We start from the raw sequence: 25,417 nt of genomic DNA on the forward strand, positions 1-25,417 counted from the left end.
AGAAGCTCCCTGGTTCTTACTGCAGCTTCACGGTTCTCTCTTCTCCCTCCGAGTGCCCAGCGGTAGCCCCTTACAGCAACAGGGTGACCCCAGGGAGCTGCCCACTCACTTCTATGGCAGAACAACGCCACAGCATCGCGTGGTCCCGGAAATGCAGTTTACAGAGAATTGTTTGTTATCCACAGACACTCAGCTTCAGCATCAAGAGAGCTGGGCACCTTGGGGATAAGCATCACCTAGTAGGTGAATCATTCCATAACTTCTGGTGTTAACTTAAGGGTGAGAGACCGTAGGAGTTTTTTAGAAACTCCAACACCTTGTAAAATCCAAACCAGTCTGATGAAAGAACCAGGTGGTGACCACTCAAGGCCCTAAGTGTATGTGGTTGTGGAAGAAAAAACACATTCCCCAGTGCAGTGGGGAAGTAGAAATCCAAGTGTTTTGGAAACATAACACCGAATCAGAATAAACGCCAGCCCAGGTGCAGGGCGCTGAGACCAGGCGCTGCTCGTGCAGGAAGCAGGCTTTTGTGCAGGGCAGTCTTTCAATACAAAATGCAACTCATGGCATGTGCAGGGGTGAGGGGCCAGGACCAACAAAGGTGACAGAGGACACACACAGGGAAACGGGGGAGGGAGGACGCCGGCATCATAAATAACAGTGGTTGTTTACATCACATCCTCCATCACTCAAAGGTCCTGCAACACCTAACACACAATAATCTCACCATAGAGAAGAGGGGCAAACAAGACAAGGGGCGACATGAGACAAAGAAATTTCACAGACTATGACAGACCCATTTCTGGTTTCACTCTTGGTGTTTTCATGCTACACTCTTGTTCTAAGAATTCCAGTTTCCTTATCAAAGGCCATCAAACATTGAACCTGCTACTTAAAGCACATGGACTGCCATGACTTTATACTACAGATCAAAACCTTATAATCCGTCCCCTGTTCTTACCAATTGCAAAACAGATCACAAGCGAGGTAGGTCAAAAAGATGAAGTCAGCACTTTTTTTTTTTTTGGCACCTCCTTCCCCGTGCCTTCCATCTTAATATCCGAATCTTAAGATCTGGACTGGCTAGTTTTAATTTCGTATCAGTAATGGCCATGCTTTTGACAAATCCCCTGAGCTACAAAATGGCCACTGTATAAATATAGCAAATAGAATGACTGCTTCAAAGCTTAATTTTTCTTAGTTGTAAAACTGAACATCTATTTCACAGGAGTGAAACACAGAGGAACGGGCTACGTGAGGAATGATACCCCGACAGCCCCACTACCATGTGCCAAACTTAGGGAACGCTACAGGGACTCTACTGTAGCATGATGAAAAATGAAGGGCGCTAGATTGCCAGTGTTCTCTTTTTCCAGTCGGCAAGAGGAAAAAACTAGGACTAATTTTTTTTCATGCTCTCATTGCCACCCTTCCTGGTGTTTCTTGCTAAAAATGAGGATGGAATGGAATTATTCAATGACTGGTCTCTCGGCAGTTTTCACACTTCTGTGAGAGTCTCTCCCTGGACAAACAGTGACTCATCCGGAGGTGTCAGTAGGCATCACAGGCTTCTGACACTTGCGCCTCTGCTCAAAGACCCCTTACTGCTTTCAGCTGGGCTGCCTATAGACATAGCAGAATTGAAGGGGGAAGACGATGGTCTGCTAGGAACTGAAAGGTGGTGTTTATCCATTCACATTAGGGTTCTTCTGGATGGTGGCAGAAGGGCCAAGGAGTTGCTGTGGTTCCCACTGCCCCACCAGTTGGGGGTTCCTAGTCCAAATGCAGAGACAGAGAGAAGTGAGTGACACTGAAAGGCAGCTTAGAAGAGGCAGTAGCCTGTTGGATTTCTGTCCTATTTTCCTTCTCTTGGAACCCACATGGAACTTGGAAATTGCCTTGACCAACAGAATATAGTGGGAATGATGTTGTATGGTCAATGGGTTTAGGTTATAAAAGGAAATATGGCTTCTACGTGGCTCTCTCACTCTCGGAACTCAGCCTTCGCAGTGTGAGAAAGCCCAGGTCACGTGGAACAGGTCACATGGGGAAGAACTGAGGACTTCGGTCGACAACCAGTGTCAACTACTAGACATGTGAGTAAATGATCCTTTTGTTGATTCCAGGTGCCTTCTGTCAAGTCTTCTGGCCAAGGCCCAAGGCATCGTGGAGCAGACATAAGCCACCTCCACTATGTCTTGTCCGAATCTCTGAGCTCCAGAAACCAAGAGGTATGATAAACCATCATTGTTGCTTTAAGCCACTAAGTTTTGGGGTAACTGGTTACACAGCCACAGTAAGTGGCTCCCAGTGCCCTAATTTCACTCACCCCACGTGCCTCACCACCCACCCTCCCCACTGTGGCACTTACTCTCTTCTCACATGGGAGAGGATTCACTGAGTTATCAGATTTATTGTTTACTGTCTGTGTCCTCCCTAGAATGTACGTTCCAACTGGGCAGAGTGCTGACACATATTTGTTCAATGACTGACCAAAGACTGAAAGAACTGGAGACATTTATCCTGGAAAACATAAACCTAGAGAAAAGGGAAGGAAGGGTCTTCTAAAAAGCTGCCTTTAAAGAAATGAATAAATGAAATGTGACAGGAAGTATTTTTCAAGCAAGAATGCTACATCATTTCATAGGCCATTAGTTTGAATCTCAGAAAACTTTGTGAGGAAGATAATAGTACTCCCACTGAAAAGACAAAGGAATGAGGCTTAAAGAGTTAAATCCAGAGTCTTTTGAGTATCTGACCTGAATTTGAACACCCAGCTTCTTCAGACATTAGGTAGATAATAGGCCAGTTATTTAAATTCTGATAATGGTATAATGCCTACGAAGAGCCTAGCAAAGCACCTGGCATGTGATTGGTATTCAATAATACTGTCATCATCATTATCATTATTATAACATGATCATCAAGCCTCAGTTTCTGCATAGTAAGATGGAACAAAAATATTATCTACCTTTACAGACTTTTAGTGAAAATTAAATAAGAATGCACGTAAAGGGTTTAGTACACAGGAAGTACTTGATAGACGGTACCCTGAAGGAACAGAACAGTAAGTAGTAAGTAGTGGAGCTGAGACTGAATCCAGGTCTATGAGCCCCATACTGCACCAGATCATCTTTGAACAGGTAGCAAAACAGGTGAAGTGTGAGCAGGCAGGTCAAATATGAACAGGAAGGTGAAAGGCATATTTGGGTTTGTAAGTGAAAGGGGCATCTTTCTGAAAACTGGACCAACCCATTAGTGATGGATCTGCTTCATGACATAGTGAGCGTCTGTCACTGCAAGTGTCCAAGTAGTGGCTAGAAAACCACAAGTAGGGAAGATCAGGGAGATGAAAACATGCACTGGGAAAAATCAGATGATTTCCGAAGTCTCTTCCAACACAGGGATTCTGAAATGATTCCTGGAATCTCTATTCCATTTAGGGAAGCCTCAGTTGGCATTAATGCAGAAAAACAGTAATGGGGACAATTCTTTGGAGAATTCATTTAAGAATTATTTTCTTCTTAAAGCATGTATTAAAATAAGCATCTTAGGAAATTCTAGAATTTAGAAATTAATAGAAATCACACTTTAGAGCTATATATTGTCTAGGAACATTTTATTTTAATTTCGAGATTATCATCACCAGCTGTCTGATCTCTATTTTATATATTCTGATTTCTTGGAAGTCAGCAGCCTCTGCTCTTTTTGTATAGCACTTCAATGACATGCAGATAGGAGAAGGTTAAGGCACAGAAATCATTCATGTATAATTGTATTATTCAGTGACATGAAGGAGAAGCAGTCATGAAAGAACTGAAAAGGTAAAGACATTTTGGTTAGAAGTTACTTTGTACCATGAATGCCTTACAAGTTCTTTTTTTATCGTAGGGAAAAGAACAAATGAGTGGATTGTTTTATAAGATTTCAAACAACAAAATATTAATCTAAAAAGCTATTAGAAGCAATATTTAGTTGTCTCATTCTTACCATGGATAGTATCCCAGATTTCCTAGAGCCATTCTTCCCTTCGTTAAACATCCACTGGCTTCATTTAATTCTCTGAGTCTTATTTCAAGAAAAAAAGGTAGCTTCGCTAAAAAGATGAAATTAATATTCACTGAACACCTATGAAGAAAGTGGCTTCTTGTTCCGCATTATCAAGAGAAGGGCAACAGCATGAACTCAGCAAGAATTTAAACCTAGTGAGCTCAATTCTTCCCTCTGGGCTCTACCTCCCCTCCCATACCTTACACATCCCACACAGGAGACAATTACCCTAACGCATCAATATGATGGCATCTGAATTCAGGAATCAGTTGAGAATTGGATGACCTTCACATGGGACGGTTCCTTGTTCTCATTGGCCACATCTACCCAGATCTAAAAGAGATAAATAATCATCTAGTGAATTTAATTGGCTTAAGTGCAGGAGAGTCTGAGGCCTCAGTTATATACTGAGGGGGAGCTCAAGGGGTTTTTCTGACTTATTTTTTTTTGGCATTTGTGTGATAGACTATTTGACCTTGGATTTTTCAGGATTATGGAGAGTCTAAGTGGAAATTCCTTTGTTCTACGTGCATTTCATGAGAATTAAATTGGGGTCTACCACCCTTCGTGTCTAGGGATTACTAAAATATTGACCTAACAGTATTTTCAGAATGATTAGCTTCATGAAGAATAGAACTTTCCTTAGGGAGTATCAGGCAGGAATATCAGGCAGTACAGCTGGTTTTAAAGGATTCCCTGTCCTTTAAAAAAATTCTAGGCACCATGTGTTGCTAACCACATCCTGAGAGCATTTCATCCTGTCTGAGGGGGTTATTCAACTGTGAGATGCTCGAATAGGTGGGAAAAGGTTTATAAAAATTAAGAGGTCATTTAAGCTCTACTAAATTGGACCCAAGTAATTGATTGGTGAGATAGCAACTGAAAAACTGCTCCCAAGGAGGGCAGGGTGAGACCCTCAGAACCGCTGCATCTGCTGCCCAGAAAGGGTCCTGACCCAGGAGGGGGATGAGAGCAGTAAAATCGCCACCGTCAGCATGTGGAAGACAATCTGAGCTGCAGTTTAATGTGACAATGGCTGAGGCTGCCACGGGCTACGATGGCTCGTGTGCCATTGTAAAATATTTCTATGCTCTGAGAATTAAGACTGTCTGATAATGAGCAATGACGTGACAGATCACAGCAGCTCCCAGGAAATCCATGGGGTCAGTGACACAGGGGTAGACAAAAATAAAACAGGTTATAAATAGGGCGGATATGTGACAAGAACCAGTGGTCTGAGGCAAAGCTTCTGGCAACAGTTAAGATATCCATCTACATGTAAAAAAACACAAGTTATGCTTCATTTTGCAGTAACGCCTATTTAAAAGTATTCTGGCACTGCCAGGAAGCATGTGAGTCATTTTGGAAAGTCTCCAAACAGAGAATAAAGAGTGTCCTCTTTCACCTTTCCATTTTCTAATTGGCTGTCACAGAGGTCATTTCCATGTCTTCAGAGACTGAAAAGCATATGGGTCTTGGGGTGTTTCTGATTTTTATGCAAATTATTCATTTCATTAGTGCAGGAAGATAACTCATGACACGACATCAAATAAAATGTTTACTGCTGGGGGCAAAATGTGGCTGACCATGAACCTCAGACAACATTGTGTTAAAACACTATAGCCAGACGCGGTTATAATTTGAAAGCAGATTGATTTTTGCAACTTTCTGCACAGCATCAACCCATAGTGATCATCCCTATGAATTTACCCTTATTCTCCTCTTAAAAATGTCCCCATTCATCAAGGCATCTACAAGTTGCCCTCATCAACAACCTCAGCCCTCAGCAATTAGTCTTGAGAGTATGTGACTTAGGTTTTAACACTTAACGAGATGCTGCTTTGCAGTGTGGTCTTCGCTTCTGTATGTTATTAGTGTGCCTCCATCACTGCACTATTTTTAATTAATTTTTTAAATTGAAGTATAGTCAGTTTACAATGTTGTGTCCATTTCTGGAGTACAGCATAATGTTTCAGTCATACATATACATACATAGATTCATTTTCATATCCTTTTTCATTATGGGTTACTACAAGATATTGAATATTGTTCCCTGTGCTATACAGAAGAAACTTGTTGTTTATCTACTTTATATATTACTAGTTAATATTTGCAAATCTCGAACTCTCAATTTATCCCTTCCCACCCCCTTTCCCTCCTGGGAACCATAAGATTGTTTACCATGTCTGCATCACTGCGTTATCAACTCACTGAAGGATATACGTTTCCTTTCTTCTGTACCTCATTTTCTGCGCCACAGCTCTCTTTGCACCTTGATGAAGGGCTAGTGTAAGCCCACTCAGGGCTTCTGAATTGATCCAGCCCTTGAAATTACACCAAAATATGCAAAGTCCCAAGATAAGGATCTGGAGTTCTAGAAAATTGCTTAGACCTTGGGATGTTTTACTCTTTCTAAAGCATTTTCCACATATCGTCACATCCACCCACCTCCAGCCCTGTGAGGCAAGCAGGGTGAAGGTATCTGTACCTCAGATCACAGATTTAAAAAGCAATGAAGGCTCAGAAGTTACCTGGTTTTATCCACAGTCACAGGAATAGGGATTCTCATACCTGAGATTAGGACTCAAGTTTTCTGCTGCTAGGCCCAGGGTCGTTCCACTACCTCAGGCTATTATGCCATTTGATAAATAGAAGCAGTTATTTTACTCTATTCGGACAATATAAAACCAAATAATAACCATTTGCCTAATAGTGAAGTCCAAAAAAAAGCAGTTACATATTTTTTATGTAACTCAAATCAAATCATATATAAGCATTTACCAATTACTGATCTGGTTGCCTAGCAACATACCTTCATCTCACAGGGGGAAAACGTCTCAGCTGAGTGAGTTAGGTCATGCCCAGAATTAGGACGTGAAAGGCAAATTATATGAAAATGGCTCCTCTGTTCCTACAATCCCAACCCAGAGTGAGTCCTTGCGTGACAAGAACAATAATATACAACTACCACTGCCACACCCCATTCTTCTGTACGGTCCTCCACTGCCTCATGCCTCTCCGTCCACAGACACAAAAAGAATGCTGGAAGCTGCTTAGAATGCATCTCAGTGCTCTGGAAACTCAATCAATCAACCAATCATCAATCCATCAATATTTACTGAATAACAACTATGTACACAAGAACTATGCAATCAGTAGGCTACACATGTCACGGAAGCCAGCTCTGAGTCACCCAGTGGCTGCTCTGAGCTCAGGAGAGTCCTCCTCAGCTGCAGAGGTGAGAAGAGCCCACTCCACCCGATGTTTTTGAGAACTTTCTCTTGGCTCCACAGCAGCCGAGACAGAGAAGGTCAGAGAGGCTGGGAGCTTTTCCGGACTGTATCACCTGGGCAGCACACCCTTCACTCATGCCTCAAGGTACAAAAAAGGTAAAAAGCAAAATTTAAAAACCATACTATTGGTGAATGTTGCTAATCCATTTGTGTCTGGATTTTTCATCATCAGGCTGAGAATATTACAGGTAAATGAAAATAAAACTAAAGGCAAAAGTGAAAAGGAGCCCATTCATAAACTAATTTGTTTTTTTTTAAAGCTATTCAAAGTAAACCCTTTTCCTCTGCTTAAAGCCAGGTACCTAGGAGAGTGCTCAGCCAAGCTCCTTATGTAAAATAGAAACTTTACCTTTCATATGCCCAAATAAAGCAGGAGATGTTTAATAATAAGAGAATTAGTCGTTGGCATGGAAGGCTAGACAGGCGAACAAAGCATGGATTTGTTACTTCCCGGCGGTGGAAACCTGGATTTCAGGAACACCACGTGAACTCCTTGTCAGCAGCAGAATCTCCGCCCTGCCCTAGGCCCTCTGCCTCGGTGCTCTGATGGAAGCATCCTTGCCTCCATCTCTGACTGGTGGATGTGCCGTTGTCTCTCTGATGCTGATGCTGTGGTTTCTTAGGACTCAGGTAAGCGTCCCCAGTGTCTACTGGGATTTGGAACATTTTAAGAAAGACGCTTCCGCCTGTCTTGCTAGGGGTTAGGCCCTTTCAGCTCATTGTATAGCAGCTGCTCAGTACTCTGCAGTCCCCCAAGCTCTGCTCACCTCAGGCCACTTCGGCAGCAGGATGCCAGACACTGCGGCTGATCATGGCAGCTTCCTTTAATATTTCATGTGACAGGGGCTTTGATGGACTGTCTTCACTAATGGCCGAGCTGCCACCTGCAGGAAGCTGGGATCCGGGGCCTGAGAGAAGGTTGGGAGCCTCTGCTCTAATGAACTTAATCTCGTCCAGAACTTGACAAGTTGGTGCCGCACCCTTTTGGCAGCCTGAGGACATGAGGACTTTCGTAGTAGGCTTTTCTATTTCTGTGTGTCCAGCAAACCCAGTAAGTCAGACCCGAACATTGTCCAAACAACACGCTCACATCAGAAACACGGGGTTCTGTTTCTGAGACTCAGTGACCTCAGAAAGATGCATCTTGCTTCAGGCCTCATCAATCTTCCATATTTTAAGAGAGAGCACTCCACTCTTTGAAGGACGTGGAAGACTGAATAAACGAAAGCTTATTCTCCACTGACGTGTGATGGGAAGGTCTAAAGGAACATACTGCCAAGCTGAGTAATCTGCTTTTCATGCCCTGTGACATACACTTCATCTTGTGACTCTATAGCTATTGGTTTCCTTATTTCATTATTTCTCTTCACGCAGAAATGCAAAGCTACGCATTCTTAGTACACTCATAAAACTTTACCAGGGATAAAAAGCACAGAAATCTGGAGGTGTGCCTTCTGGGCATTCTGCTTGAAGGCGCACTGACTACAGGTGTCCTGGACAACGCCGCGTGAGGACAAAGCACGGGGCAGGCACACTGCCCCGTCCCTGCGGGACACAGCCTTGCCTGGTGTCTGACCTGGTGCCCGTGGCCAGGCACCTGGGTTTGATGACTCAGCTGCACCCCAATTCTCCCTGCTCTTGCTCCTGGTGCGCAGCCTGTGCCAAGCCCTGATCTTGGTCTTCCCAGACTCCTAACCTGGCTTCCTGATCTCCTGCATCTTGGCTTCTGTCTGCTTATTTGACTTCTACTTAGAAACCTTCTGCTCCAGCCTGAATTGATCTCTCTGACTTTCTTCCTTCTTGGCACTTAGGTCTTCACACACTTATGCCTGTGCCTGCTGATCTTCTGGCCATCAGTCCCTTCTGACCATCTGACCTTCTGATCCTGTCTGTAGATCTTTAGGACCCTGGCCTGATCTGCTCAACCCAAGCCTACTTTAGTACCAGGAAAACCACATACCTTCTAACCTCCTCCAGAGCCATACCTTTGCAAATTAGGCTCAATGAACAAATTAAAAGAACTGTAAACACCTAGGCCATCAGACCCAAGTCAATGCAATTGTAAGTTGAAAAGTCCATCCCAAACTGTGTGTGTGTGTGTGTGTTTGATTGTAGTTAATTGCCAGCACTGCTGTCTTTCATAAATATGACTAATCAAGGACTGGCTGGTCTTCTTGAATGGAATTAATAAAACCATGGATTTACAATCTAGCTATTTCAGTTGCCTATATGTATAGACAGAGAAAAGACAATCACAGGTTAATGAAAGCCCACTCCTTGTGGAATGCCAGTGCCTGAGTTTTCTGCTGAGAAACAACTGTCCACAATACATGAATGTATACCTTCTACAGTGCAAGGAATATCTAACTAAATATCCAACTAAAATTAAGATTCCTTCAAGGAGTAAGCATATGCTAGATAATTTGATTTCAAGAATCTAATGAATCTAATGTTCTTTTCATTACATCATGCAGCCTTTTAGATGCTAACTCCAGTAGTTTCTAGTTAAATCATTTCTACACATGCTAATGTAATGTTAAAAGGAAGAAACTGCATGATCTACCATGAACAGAGAGCCCATTTAAAAGCCAAGGGTGACCCCAGTGTGGGAGGGGGGTGGGGAAGGATAAATTGGGAGTTTGGGATTTACAGATACTAACTACTATATATATAAAATGGATAAACAACAAGGTCCTATTGTATAGCACAGGAAACTATATTCAATACCTTGGAATGGCCTATAATGAAAACATATGTAAAGGAATACATATATGTATACATTAATCACTATGCTGTACACTAGAAATTAACACAACACTGTAAATCGACCATACTTCAATCAAAAAAAAAAGCCAAGGGTGACCACCAATTCCTCAGTTTTCCTTAATATTGATCTTCCTTAGCTGTTTGGTAGAAAAATTATCTTGAAAAGCATAAGACACTGAAAAGCAGTTGCGCTGTTCACTTTTAATGTCTTTATTTTAAAAGAAACAGTGCTTTATTCTCACTTTCCCCATATTTTGATCATGTGAAATTAAAAACTGACATAAAATTACACACTTCAGATATAATTTGTTGCCTGAAGCAGCCAGCTGCCATCAAGGTGTGATAGCTAGAAATGGACAGCAGAAAATAAAGCCTTTAATCCATAACTCTTTGCTCAATACCTGTAGCTCTTTCAGAGCAGAACTAATTAATTGTCAATGCTGGGTGACACACTCTGTGGTTTGGGGGCTTCTTGGTTAATTAAATTTGAATATATGTTAGTTTTGTTTGCTAAAGGAAGTCATTTCTTTTTTCCCCTTTAATATCAATATTTCTTTTTTATTTAACAAATTACTGGCATAGTTGAAATCTGAGGAAATCATTAAGTAGGTTATTTCAAAGAATAACAATTTGCAAGGAGGTCTCTGCATTAAAAGAATATGAATCAAACACAGCAGTGGCTTAGAATGCCTTCCCCTGGCTCTCTGCTGCCCCACATCCTGGGCAGTCTTTTAGAAGGCTGGTACCTCAGCAGCCCCACTAGAGGGAGAGAGGTAGAAACTCACATCCCCTCCTCTCCTATTTACTCTACTGCCAGGTCATTTGGGAGGGAGTCTATGCAGATGGCTGAAAACCATGACCAAAGCACACTGCAATAGAGTACACTTGTCACAGGCACATTCAAAGGCTCCAAAGCAGAGGAAAGGAGACAGATTTTATTTACAATAAAGTAGAGAAGCGATCTCCAAGGAGCAGACAGCACAGATGAGAGATTACTCCAGAGCAAAATAACTTGTGAGAGGAGAAAGAATCTAGAGTAATCATGGCCAACTACAGGGCCTGGTTTGTTTCCGGATTTCAGCACCAAAAAAAAAAAAAAAAAAGACTATAGGGGAAGTTCTTTTTGTGACTTTGCATCAGAGCTGCTAACGAAGATCTACACTTTACTTGCTTATTTGTTTATTTCTACAGGTGCAAGGCAGTTATGCTATGAAGTAGCCTGGGAATGGAACTGGAGGTAGGGCTGGGTGCACATCTCCACTGCCAGGACGTGGACTTGAGCACTAAGAACGGACGCCCTCCACCCCCCCTTCTCCACTGTTGCTCTTATTCTCTCTAATGCTGCACCTGGGGTTGTTGGGGGCTGGACACGTGTGTGTGTGTGTGTGTGTGTGTGTGTGTGTCTGGAGCATGGGTAAGGAGGGAGAAGGCAGGAAGAATAAAAAAATTAAATAATAAGAAATAATAATGAAGATAATGCAGTAGATTCACATTTCTCTCAACTCAAGTCTTTATTACACTCTTCATAATTACTTTTTTGCCTTGTAGTTAAAAAGTATTTTTGAAAGGAGTTATCAAACAATTAACAATCAAACTAGCATAAAGAAAAAAATTATTTTTAAATGAATTGTAGGCAGTAGAGGAATTTATCAAAATACAATGACGATTTAGTTCACGTTTCCTGGTTAACTCTGTAAAGAAACCTGAGCCATGTTAAACTGCACATTTAACTATTGTTTACTTTAGTGGGCCTATTATTTTTAGGTGGGTGAAATCTAAAATAGGTAAATTTAAATTTTTTATGCTGTGGTGACTCTTAGTTAGCATTCTAAGTTAAATGATCACCATTTTCGCAGAATTTGGAACATGATTACATTAAACCCCTATAGGTTTAAAGTACTGTCTCAACTTTACTAAAACATTGTTAATTACAACTATAATTTTCGGACACTCAATCCTTGGCTAAGAATAAAATTCCTAGCCCTGATACTGTTATAGGGAAAATAATATTTATATACTGACAAAGTGCCTAGGAACAGATTGTGTGAGAAGAAAATGCCTGTTCTCTAAGCTGAGGATGCCATGCAGCTGTGTCTGTGAATACAGTCATGTACCATTGGACCAAATGTAATTCATGTTATATAATCAATTGTCTTCTCCTTGTGTGGATTCCTACATTTACCAAAAGAACTGCTTCTACAAATTGCTTGTAATGTAAGACTTTTATAAACTGAATCTTATTTCGCATTGATTTCTTTTAAAATTTCAGAGACATTTTATCTTTATAAATGATATTCAACTGAGAGTGGCTGCAAACACTTTAAATTTCTGTGCTTTCCTTCTACTCTGTCAAACAAATCACTAACAACCAATGCAAAGAACCATTCAATGCTGTATTTAAAGATGCACATCAGTGATTCCTAACGCAGGACTAATTGCAAGATGTGGTTAAGAAGTATGTAAGATTTTTCACTTTTTACGCTAGCCTTTGACTCCATAGACAGAAACCACTTATTTTCAAGATAGACAGTCTTGGTTTATAGTATTTGGCTGTAAAGAAAGGTTTGGTTTCGTTTTTCCAACTAGAGTGCCTTCAGCACAAAGATGGCAACTGAAGTGGTAAGAACGGATAAGAAGGCCCAGGGAGGTGCAGAGTTGAATGAGAACAGAGAGTGGCTCGTGACAGGACCACAAGAAACCTCAGCATTTAATGGAAAAAGAGGAGCTAGCAAAGGAGACTGAAAAGGAGCAGCCAGAGAGGTGAGGGGAAAGATGGAGCAAGTGGTCAACAATGTTAATGTTACTAAGAAACCAAAAAAGACAGAATGAAAAGTGTCTGTTGGATTAGAATTAATATGTTCATCATTGACCTTGAACAGAATTAAAGGAGAGGTGGAGTATATTTCAACGGGTTCAGAAGTAAATGGGGGCTGAAGACATAAAGATAAGGAGGTCCATGCTATTGTTTTAAGAAACTAAACTATATAAGAAAAAATATAAAACGTCATATTCTTAGGCTTTACCTAAATATCTCATAGTGAATTATGATGCTATATATATATGATCATATATGATGCTATTATATAAGTACATATATATTTATATGATGCTATAGCTTATAAAAAGTAAGCTATACACAGGCATCTCTTGTCTGTGTGGCCCACTGTTGTCTATAGCAGCATTAACTATTAAAATTTTCCTTGTTCTTAAACTTTCAAAAAAAGCTACAGAAATCTTCATCTTATTATCCATGCATTTATTTGTTCATGTTATTTTATGAACACTGATTAAACATCTACAATTTACAGGTTACTATGGTACTACCCAATATTCCCTACATAAGGATCCACTAAAAAAAAAAAATCTCCAAGAAAGACTAGGGATTTCCAGACAAACTCTGTGTCACTTTATTGGGTGAAAATAATATAACCCAATATGAAAAACACAGGCTTTGGAGTCACAGAGACTTGGTTTAGATTCTGGCTTTGCCACTTCCTTGGTTGTGTATGAAAATGATTTCATTTCAGAGTTCCCTCAAGAGGCAGCAAGGAGAAACAGTCCAGAGCGCAGTCTGTGGAGCCAGGTTGTCTGGGTTCAGATCTTCTTTCTGATGCTCACAGCTCTGCGATGACTGTCATCCAGCTCCTTAACTTTCCTGTGCCACAGCTTCCCCAGCTGTGAGTCAGGATGCAGGAGTGCCCACCTCGTGGGGTTGCTGTGAGATTCAAACCCTAGAACACATACCTTAGAACCCATAGTAAACACTCAGGAAATGTTTGCTTGCTTATTATTACAATAAAATATTAATATGAAAGCTATACCCTAAATGTTTCTTTTTTAGAGATTCTTTCCCATAAGCTTCTTAATATACAAATCATAAGAGGCAAGGTAAAGGAGATGCCTCTGCTCTAAGCCCCGCTACCGTCTGAGTCAACTCTGAACACTGCCCACCAGGGCTTCATCAATATTGCAACTGACTCTGTGATATTGAATCTGATGTGTTCAGGTCTTGGGCATCTTGAATGGGAGTTCTGGTTGTGCTGTTGGCTGGGAAGGCCTTATTTACAGCTAAGAAAAATCAGAAAAGAGGATGATATTCATCAATAAATTGGGATCTTCTACAACCTTAAATCAGATGTCAGGGAAATCTCCATCTCTAAAAACCACCAGCTGAAACTAGATTCTTCTATCAACCATGCGTCTGCAGCTTTTGCGTGCTGGGGATAATTACTTGGTAGTTGCTCCTCTGACAAGGTGTCCTCATGCCAGAATGACCAGGGCAGGACAACCAATTTTTACCCTCACCAAGATACATTAGGCAGTGTCCTGGGGCACTTAGAAAAACCAGCACATATGCAAAACCAAAATGCTATGTTAAGCAAACTAACACAGTTGTTTAAACTGGCCCACAATTTAAATTGGGTGTAGACAGTATCATTTCCCACCAGACATAAGCTGTCTCTGTTGCACAAAGGCTGACATAAGCTTGTCTCTCATGTCTCTCACACCAGCCAGGCACCTGCCGGTGTGGTCCCTGGTCAAGATGAGGAATAGACCAAAAGTGTGACTTGCTGTACTGCTTCTTACAACTCGTTCTGATTACTTCCTGTGTCTTCTTCACAACACTAAAAGTTCCATAAAATCAGGAGCCATGTCTTTCCTACAATGGTGTTTCCAGCATTGCTGAGTCCATACCAAGCACTATATAAACATGATGGATGGATGGACAGACAGACTGAATTGGCCCCAAATCAATGGCACTGAAGAAGACAGTCTGGTTGCCTATCTTCCTGACAGGGTCAGCCGGATGCTTCCCAATAGGAGAGTTTGGGAACATTAGTCCACGTGGAAGTGATTTATACTGAAGGATTCCTCCTGCCCAAAGATTCTGCAAGGCTATCCCCTGGGGCATATTTTGATACATTTAGGTTTCTAAATATCTTCCAAAACAAGCCTGGCAGGTTATATTAACAGATTCTTCATCATTTGTAGGGAAGGTGATTATTTTTATTTTTAGTGGGGCTAAAATAAGATTCTGTTTATTGTTTTTTAAAGGGTTTGACACAGTCTACCAGAGAATTCCCAGATTCACTAGTATATTTGCTTCTTTGACTCCACGCTCACATGCTCACTCATCCTACTGGGTTCCCTGAGGAAAAGCAAGTGATCAGAGCTGATGCTAAACACCTCCTGCTCCTGTGTAAATTTCATGTGGGCTAGGGCTTTTGTTTATTTCATTTCTCACCAAGAATGGTGCCTGGTACACAGCAGGTACTCAATAAATGCTTATAGAATGAATAAACAGAATTTTGGGGTTTGTTTTCAAGTTTTGCTCGCTTCTTAAGAGATGATAATACATAAAATATTTTGTGGCATGGGGTTTTACAGGCTATTATGTCCATAAAACTAAGACGATTGCTATGTTCATTATTAGTGTGTGTCTAGCATTTGTTGTAGAAAGCCTTAGGGGGACGGATGCTTTTGCAGTTGCCCGTTGAAATAAATATCCTCACTGGGTTCTCCATGAGTTAAAGGTTGTAGACTTCTGTTTCATAAGGTTAATTCCAAAAGTCATTTGATTAGATGATTCTTTTTTCCATCTCTGACCTTTAGACCAGAAACCAGTTCCTGCCAGTCCAGCAGGGGAGGGCTCTCTTTCTTTCCTCCAGAGGGGGCTCAAAGCCCACATTTCCTTGGCTTATCCCTGGGGTAGTTCTGATGAGACAGATACCTTTAGATACTGCTCACATTTATTGTTAACTAACTGATGAATCTTCGATTTTTTTAATAGATATTTTTCACAATCATGTTTTCAAGGTAATTAAATCAATAATGTTCTTGTAGTTGAACAGTATGTTCCTATTAGGCTGTCAACAAATGACAATTCAACAATTCATTTTTAATCCTGTTCTGCATTTCCCCAGAATAGACACACAAGTTAAGACAAACAATTTTACCTAACTTTTTTTCTCTTACTGGATGCGTAAAACTTCTTAAATAAAACAAATGTGACTATCTAAGTCTGAGTTAATACAGCAAATTCTCTATTTCAGGGCACAGACATCCATTTCCTTGGAAATAATTTTCCATGTTCTGAACTTCAATAGCTCTCTCTCACTGTATTTTAAAAATAACTTCCCATGACATTTTTACATCCATGCCTTACCTCCTCACAAAGCTGTAAGCTCCTGGCGGGTACAACCAGTATCTTATTCAAATATTTAGCCTCCACGTTGCAAAGGTGTCATGAACATTTGTGAATGAAAGAATCAATGCATAGAATGCTGTGGTTCTCACTAACTCTGCTCCCAGACACTGGGCATGGTTTCCTTATCCAACATGCCATTCTTGAAAGATTCAAAAGCCAACAGAACACAGGATTCCTAAGGGCTCTCCCAGCTCTAAAATGCTTCTGTAACCACTATGACGCTTTGACTTACTATTAAAATCATCTAAAATGTTACTCCACCCTTCTTTGGTGTTTTAGAAGGCTTATGAGCATCTTTTCCCACTATCATGAATTTGGGGCGTGTACCTTAGTAAAGTAACTGGTTAACAGAATGCTGGCAGGCAGACTGTTAACTAACTGTAAAAAGACTTTGAATTACCCAAAAGATGCTATAAAATCCTGTGCTTTTACTATAGATACTGTCCCAGTGACTTTTTCTGACTTTTCAAGAGAAATCACGTTGTCTGGACTTAGTCCCCTGTTCTTTCTCCTGAACAGCTCTTCCTTTCTAAGCAATGATTTTTAGAAATTGATACATAGATACAATGAGTTAACCAGCAGTCGAAGACTACCCACCCACTCAGCCTCAGACCTCAGGTGGATCCATTCCTACATCCTCTCCCTTGTACTTGACTCACGATCTATTGTTTCCAATCAGCTGTGAAAATGTGACAAAATTTTGCATCTTATCTGATACCAGTTGTAAATTCACCATCATTATAACCTCCTATTTAAAGTGACCTTTTACTAATCATTGCCAATTTTGAGAATCTGAAAACTATTTTGTTTTCATTTTCAATAGGAAGATAATTTCATGACCCCCATACACTTTCATGCTTCTGTATATAAAGAGGTTCAAGTCAATTCTTGCCTAAAATGCCCCCGCCCTGCCATTTCCCCACACATCCTTCTAGACTCAGATCTACTGCGTGGGACTCCTTCCCCATGACCCAAAGAATTATCCTTTCCTTCGATACGTTCTGATATTATTTTGCTAATAGAGTGACTTTGTGGCTTATCACAGTGTTACTCTAGAAGTAATCTGTATCTTTTGCACACCTCTCCTTGATATACTTTTGTATCCCCTAAACTTACAAAGTGCATATAATATATGAGGCATTCAATCAATGTTCATGTACCAAATATGTGCTTCCTGCTCTGAATCTGACCTGCAAAGCCTATATTTTAAAACTAGATAAACATAGATTAAACTGTTGATTTGATTTTTATTAAGCTCCTGGTAGAGTTTTAAACAAAATACAACAGAGATTAAAATTTGTACAGATTTAGTCACTGTTGCCAATGGCTAAATGCTGGCAATTCTGCTTCCTGTCCGTTTACATGTTCATATTCAACTCTCTTCCCATCCCAAGTGCCACACTGCAAAACCTTTGCCTACACTTAGTGATCAGAATACTAAGAGAGAAAGCCCCCTGACGGTGGGATGGGGGAGGAGACTGGAGCCATGGAGAGCAGCCAGAGATCTTTAAAGAGCCATCAGCCCAGCTCCCCCTCCCCACTCCAACTTGCCAGCTTTTAGTCCCCAGTATCCAGGGACAGTCTGGCAACTGGAACTTTGTGTTCAGCTGACGAGAATGTGCAAATGACAGTTTTGGCTGTCAAGGAGCTTATTACCTAAGCGAGGAGCTTACATATTTATGAGCTGACATCTCGGATTTGTGGCTTTGCAGTATTCCTCAATTTCCCTTTAGAGCAGCCAATAGGCCCAGGACGGCAGTGTGGGCTCATTACCCCACATCTCCACCCCCACACCAAGATACAGCAGGTGGCTCATTTGTGGAGACATCGAGGGTCAGAGGAAAGTGAAAAATGAGCCGACACAACTCTGGAGCTGGACCTGAGAGGTGAATAATAGATCCACGGTGCACTCACTCGAACGGCAAAGGCAGTTGCAGTGGGGCTTTTCCAGATACATACACACACACATATATATACACACACATATACATACACATACACACATACACACACACACACACAGTATGAATATAGGCATCCCTACAGAGATGTCCATTAACAAAACCCACTCATGATCTCATGTCACCTCTGGGCCATCTTATGGCTCTGCATCTGACCTGGCCATTGGGAACGGCTATCCCTGTTAAACATGCTTTTTTTTTTTTTTCTCCCTGCAAAGAACAAAACAGATTGAAAACCCAGGGCTGTTTGACCCTGGGCCACAGTTCAAGCCTTGCTATGGAAAACCATAACCTCCAGTGAGAGGGCTGGTGAAATGCAGCAAAGACCCAAGTGTGAGGCTGGAATCCGAACCCAGGTTTGTCTGACTCCAAAATCCTCACTCTTTCCTTGCCTGAGCTGCCTCTATGAGATGAAGCTGAGGATGCAGGTGAAGTGAATCTTCTGTGCCCGGACCCCTTTTCTTCCTCTCCCCCCACCTCTGCTTTGAAAACCCCCTTTCCCACTTCTGTCCTCTCCAGCGGGGACCTGCAATCACCTACTCATGTCCCGAGAAAGGGAAGCCACAACAGGGCTCCCTCCCAGGGGCACAGAATTTCACAATCTTATCTCTCATCATGAAACGAGAAGGTTTGTGGCTCACAGTCTCAAACATCAGAGCCTCTGGCCCACATAAAGCTTGTCCTGTTTCTACGACAAAGAATGGGTCCGTACCCCCAAGGACAGTACCAAAAAGAAAGCTGGTTTGTTTCACTAAAACTTATGAATCCTAGTATCTGAGAAACCAACTTAAGATACTGGTACTAAAGGTACCTTGTGCCTCATACAAACTTAAAATGAAAGGCAGCCTCAACTCATCAAAGCCTTTCACATGCATTCTTTCATTTTTCCTTTGCCCAAGACCTACGATGGAGGTGGAAAGACCCTTCTCTCATGCTTCTTTCATTCACGCATCCATTCTGCAAATGTTTATGGAGCAGGGCTCTGGTCTTGACACCAAATGGAGAGCTTCAGACAGAGCTGTCCCTCTCCAGGGGATTACAGCACAGCAAGGGAGGCCAGCGAGCTCGCAGTGGTGTGTACAAGGTGAAGCCTCAAAAGGGATAATGCAGGTGTCACAGTACTGTAGAGGAGGGGGGAGCCCTGACTCAGCACAGGGGAGTGGGTGGATCTCACAGAAGAAGAGAAGAAAGAAATTAGCCAAGAGCAGGAGGGAGAGAGACCAGCTGTGCTGAGGGACCAGCGTGAATCAAGGTATGGCGAGTAATGGAGGAACCTGTGTAGGGATATGGAAGTACTTCAGCAGGGCTGGAACACAGGGGAGGGGTGATGATAACTTTCTCACGATCATTCGGTAATTACTAACAGAGCTGGACTAAAACACCCAGTTCTCCTCTACTTCTCTTTCCTTCTATCACACTGTCTTCCCCAGGATCCCCATCAGTTAGGACTTGGGTCCTTGTTGAAAGTATCTGACAAATAGGCCCACTGCTAACAGGAGAACCCAAGGACCACACCCTCCCAAGGACACGACCAGGCACAGTGCTAAGCACCACTCTCACAAAACCTGAAGAGGGGAGTTTTGCAAGCATTTTACTGATGCAAAAATTAGAAGCTTAGGGAAACTAAGCATTGACTGCTCTATAGCCAAATGTGCAGAATAACTGTTGGGTTCTGCTGAATTTAGATATAATCTAACAGCAGGTCCTCCATGGACTCCTAGAGGAAGGGAGCCAGAGAAAGTGTCCTGGAGAGAAGGCAAGTCCTTCCTCTTAGCAGGAAAGCTTGCAGACACATTTTTTACCAGGCAGCTTTCTTCTTCAAATTTATCACAGACATATTTCTCCCCTGCAGTTTCTCCAAGGGAACAGATGAGCCGATGAGGTTAAGAAGGAGCACGTTGTGTCAACAGGCCGTGGCTCTGCCGATAACACACCAGCAACGGAGGCACTCCCTGCAGCACAGGTGAAATGGCGGGGGGGGGGGGGGGGGGCGTGGCACTCATGGCGAGAATTGCGACAGGTGCAAAGCAAAAGCCTATCAGTGCAGACAAAGGGCAAAAACTGGAACTGGGGCAATCTGTCTGATGAGAAAAGTGAGGAGGACCTAATGGAAGCTCTTTTCCTCAGTGACAGATATGAGGACCCTACTTGGTTTTAGAACCTTCTTTAAGCTCCGACATATAGAGCAGAACCGGTCACTGGGGAACTGGAGACTCGGCACACGCTGTCACAAAGGGGACTGTGGAGCAGGGTGAGAGAGCTGGCCTGCATCCCCAGCAAAGCTATTCAGAAGAACATCAGGCCAAAATGAAGGCTCCATTCCATCTGCAAGGTATTGATCAGTTTGAGACTATCTTAACCGTCTGGCATTATCAATTTAGACCTCATGGGCACTTAACAGAACTTTGCTTGAAACTCCTCAGAGACAACCCACCTCCTTCCCGTTCTCTTTTTTCTCTCACCTTGAAGCCAGTATTTTTTTTTTTTTAATTGCTCAGCAGTTCTACTGATGCCAATCAGCCGCCTCTCTCAAAGGCTGTTTGCAGGGTCAGCACTACTGCCCCCTTGCTCGTTCACCACTAAAAAGCATTCTCCACCCTCCGTGAAAACCCTGCCCTTGGCAGCCAAGCTTTTTGTCTTAACAGGACACACGTGAGATTCCTGGGGGCTTCGGAGCTGTTCACCAAGGGACCCTTCGGAGGCACAGAGAGCCAGGGCTGGACAGAGGAGGGCGGCAGGAGGGGGATGGAGACAAGGAAAAAGAGCTTCTGATTTGGTGTGCGCAGAAACTCAAAAGATCATTTCTTATTGGCTTTTCTTTTTTGTTTCTGGAGAAATCTCCCCTCTTTGGTCACAATCTAAAAGCAGTATGAAAAAATCTCTATCTCTGGGAACCCAGGAAGGCTTCGATTGGTGTCGGATGGGATGGGAACCAAAACCAAGGATGGGAACAGGAATTTGGGTAAGAGAATTATTTCATTTCTGGTCTGACTTTGTTTTTCAATGATTTTTCTTTTGCCTGCATGTTTTGCTTTTGGCTTTTCACTCCCCTCCAAACCTCCTCCAGATTTGTGAGTCTGACAGAAACCATATAAACAAGAAACCAAAACAAAACAGCACAAGATCGAAAGCATTTCCCCTTGTGATACAACCACTTCATGCGCAGAGAGGCACCCACGTGACGCTGCCAACATGTGTTTTCTGTCTCAGATTTCCCTTGATAACAAAGGACATATTTTAAAAGGCGTGGTCCTAGGTACACTTGGCCGGCAGGAATCTGAGAAGACTTTGGGGATTTCGTTTGGTTTTAGGCTGGTCCCCTTAGGTGCTCAGTGCTGCAGCCCTTGAAGATGTTAAATGCCAATCAATAAAGTTAGGAACACTTTGGGTCAGGTTTGCAAGATATGATCTCATTCAATCGCTCACAGAACTGATTTAATATTCAGGAATCAACTGAGCTCATTCAATTCCAAGTTTGGCAGCCCTGTGTGTTGCTTTACAGTACTCCCTCTGTCCAGAGCTGGGCGGGGCCTGCTACAGGGAATCTTTATAAGGGTCTTTCATGATGTTTCAAGACTCAGAGGGAAGTATGGGGGCTGGGAGATGCGCAGGGGGATGGGCAGATGGGAGGGGCAACAGCGCTGCCTGGGATATGGATGTGATAAGACAGAGAGGCACAGATCACCCTGAAAAGCTCATTACAGTGTCCTTGTTAGAAATCCCACTTCCAAATCTAAGCAAGTTTCAAGAAGCCAGACATATCTGTAATAACACCACAGTATAGACTCTGAAAGAAAAAGTTGTAACTGATCATTAAAAATATGAGCAATCTGTTTTGATGTTCTTACCTAAGTGATCTATGATTCTAAAAGTTTCCTTTAAAATGCTTTCTTTCTTTTTAACCAAGAAAGTTTAAGTTACTCTTTCTATATAAAATTAACCTTATGTCAAATGTTGAAGAAAAGGTGAATCATATTCTTTAATTTCAATTTGTCATCTTTCAGATGGCTGTTCCTTTCTCCTGTGAAATAAACTGCTTTTGGTCTTCAAGTTACTTGTTGTACCCCCTTCCCCCACAAATACTGGAAATTAAGTGCTTAAATCAAGCCCTAGCATAGAAAGATGGAAAACCCTCCGACTGGCATAGACTGGCAATGACTGGCTTTCAAATCACCAGTGTCGTATGACCCTGGGGTGACTAGATTTTATGTTCTAGAATGGGAGGTGTCCTGTCTCACGAAAAGCTGAAATGGAAGGTAAATACAGTCAACATTTCACATTAGGGGAAAAGAAATCCACCTCATATTTATGTAGCCAGAAAGAACCTGTGCTGAAAGCTATGGACTAACTTCACTTTTATGATCTTTTGAAGATAGCATGTTTCAATTCCACCTTTAATTCTAAAAGGAGCCAATGTCAAAAATTTTAATACCTCTGAATAAGTCCGATTATAACATTGATTGTCAGTTCAAAACCCTGGTTCCTTTACTTCCTGTTTTAGGCTCATCCTCGGGGGGATGTTTGTAGATGCTCTGTCAGTAGAGTTTGCGTGTCTTATCTGAGAGAGCTGATATATTCTGCAAGCCAACTGAACAAGACGAAAGATCACATAATCAGGACCCTCCTAACTTCTCTGGAATACTTTATATGTTTTATTTTTACTTTTCTCAAAAGGAAATTCACTGAAAAAGTTAAAGCAAAAAAAAAAAAAAAGCAACCAAGACAAATCATCTAACTACAGGAACATATATAACTGTTACTTACACCGCTGTCCAATCCATCATCATTGATAAATCATGGCTAAATAATCGAGTGCAGAATCCATGTCTTCCCATCTGTTAATAAATAGCTTCTCTCAAATGTCTCTTGCAGATCTGGGGCCATCTCAGGAGGAAGTAAGAGAGTGCGAAGGTGAAGGAGAAAAGGCTGGGAGATTCTAAAATCCATGGAGGTCTGGGAATTCTCAGAGCAGACCCTGGTGAAACATTCCTGTGATTCCAGCCTTTGGCTCAACCAGGATCTTAGCCTCCCTGAGCTTCCGGCCACCTTCCTGGTCCAGCTCAGCCCCTGCTCCAACATTGCATTTCCCTCCAAGAACACTGCATTGATGGAAGAGGAACTCACGGGATCCTGCCAGTCCGCGCAAGCAAGCACGCTTCTCAGGGGAAGCCGCACCAGTTTCTGTCTCTTGTCTGCTATCTCACAGAGAGGGAGGCAGGGAAGAGCAGAGGCGGGCAGGGAGGGAGGGGGGAGTGAGAGAGAGGGAGACAGAGCGAGAGAGGGAGAGAGCAAGAGAGGGAGAGAGAGAGAGAGAAAAGAGAGAGAGGAAAGTGAGGAGCTTTACAAAAAGAGAGCAGCAGAGAAACACTTGCTGGAACTCCCATTAACCCACAGTAGCTTAGGAATTTTCTGAGCACAGCAGCTGCAAAGCAGACTATCAAAATCAAGTGTTTAAAATCTTTAATTACACATCCATGGACACATTTGGTGCAGACAAAGCCAAGAGAACCAAGGTTCTGGATATGTGTGTGACTCTGCAAGTAAACACTTGTAGACAAACAGATGCAGGCATCCATCCCCACGAGAATAATATCCACTTGCATATATTTCAGTGAAAATGTCTAGTCTCACAGTTTACATGTCTTAAAACTATTCAAATGCTCTCAGCAATGAAAGTGCAAATCAGACAAACAGCGCCCTTTGCCTCTAATAACATCCCTGATCAGGCCTTCCCCAGCTTTGGTGGGAGGGGGTTTCCTGTTGCCTTTTTCCTGCCTCAGGAAAGAAGCCCCTGAAGGGAAGAGGGTAGCAGGCAAGGCAGGAGCTTTCAGCATGACTGTCAACTTTGTATGCCACGCTCCTCCTCGTGTAACTGAGCAGGACCCTGCGGGGCCTTCCAGGGTCAGAGCCCTCCCCCCAGATCCTCTGCTGTAGCTCCTCTCTGAACCCAGATAATAGTATCTCATGTATGTTTCCTGAGTTTTTCAGATGCTTAAAAACCACCACCAAAGGGAAGAAATTAACTACTTGACGATAGAGAGCACGTGGCACCCAGACCTTCTGGCACCTGAGGGTTGATAGTGTTGACTGTCCTGTTACCTCAACATCAACCAGTCAGAGAACTGTGCACGAGCTGATCACCTACCCTGCAACCCTCCTTCCTTACCTGGCCTTTAAATATGCTTTACTGAAACCCTGTGGGGAGTTCGGGGTTTTCTTGGGCATGAGCCACCCCGTCCTCCTTGCTTGGCCCTGCAATAAAATTTTCTCTGCTCTGAAACTTCAATGTTTCAGTTTGGCTTCATGATGCAGCAGGTACACGAACTTGCCTTCAGTGACACTTGGTTTGGGCTGCTGCTGCCAGGATGCTCTGCAGACAGAGCCCAGGCACAGACCATGCCTCAGGGAGGGAGTGGCATGGAGCAGGGACGTGAGACACAAGTGGGACTCTGCGGATGGCACAGGAACAGGTGAGGAAGAAGAAGAGAAAGCAAGAGAGGAGCTGAGGCAGGCAAGTGGACATGAGAAAGGCACTGACCAGGCCTGCTGGAAGGGGCAGCCTGAAAGGAGACAGCACAAGACCATCTCCGACCAGTTCCTGAATGTTCTCTACGACCCTCCCCTCCCTACACAAGAAATGCTTCCACTGTGTTTCTCCAAGTATCCTAATCATCTGCATTAGAAATATCCGGTGACAGCATTAAACTGCAGCTCCTGGGACTGGACCCCGAAGATTCTGATCGTGGGTGGGGACCAGAATCTGCATCTTAATGAGCCTCCTGGATGACTCTGATGCAGGCTGGACTTTCTGAGGACTCATTTCTTCATCAGTGTCGAGTGAAAAACGGAATGCAATAAGAGACCCTAATGGGACACCTGTGGGAACGCCAACACTGTTGGAGGGTGGGGTCCATGAAACTGCAAATGAGTGGCCAGTGTGGCGAGAAAAGAGGGGAACCAGGAGGGAGCAGTGTCAGAGGAACAAAATGAGAGGCAGTGATGTGCCACTTTCCAAACGTGCTGTGCTTGTCACAGCTCTGACACTACACATGCTGTTGCCTAGAATTCTCTACATCCCCGGACAAACCATCCCTTAAAACCCAGTCCAAAGTCTCATCCTCTTAGAAGCCTTTCTTTCT

At 42.7% G+C, this 25,417-nt stretch overlaps 1 protein-coding gene and 1 long non-coding RNA gene across 3 annotated transcripts in view; one reads left to right on the plus strand and one right to left on the minus strand.

Annotated features, from left to right (window-relative positions):
• The window catches only part of KIF26B (kinesin family member 26B), a 428,220-nt gene that overhangs the window by 126,839 nt on the left and 275,964 nt on the right, over positions 1–25,417 (minus strand). Inside the window, exon 1 of one of the 2 annotated variants that reach the window (XM_074351722.1) lies at positions 23,043–23,239. The exons of the other annotated variant lie outside the window; for it this stretch is intronic. Coding sequence (XP_074207823.1) covers positions 23,043–23,113 — 71 coding nt within the window. The 5' untranslated portion in view covers positions 23,114–23,239. Of the gene's footprint in view, positions 1–23,042; positions 23,240–25,417 lie in introns of those variants that run through there. 2 annotated transcript variants of the gene reach the window in all.
• On the plus strand, positions 20,355–23,268 carry LOC141574760 (uncharacterized). The gene is made up of 3 exons (XR_012501834.1): positions 20,355–20,610; positions 21,113–21,240; positions 23,151–23,268. It is a non-coding gene; the product is annotated as an uncharacterized LOC141574760 (long non-coding RNA).

Source organism: Camelus bactrianus, chromosome 23 (assembly GCF_048773025.1).
Source record: "Camelus bactrianus isolate YW-2024 breed Bactrian camel chromosome 23, ASM4877302v1, whole genome shotgun sequence".
Lineage (NCBI taxonomy): Eukaryota > Metazoa > Chordata > Mammalia > Artiodactyla > Camelidae > Camelus > Camelus bactrianus.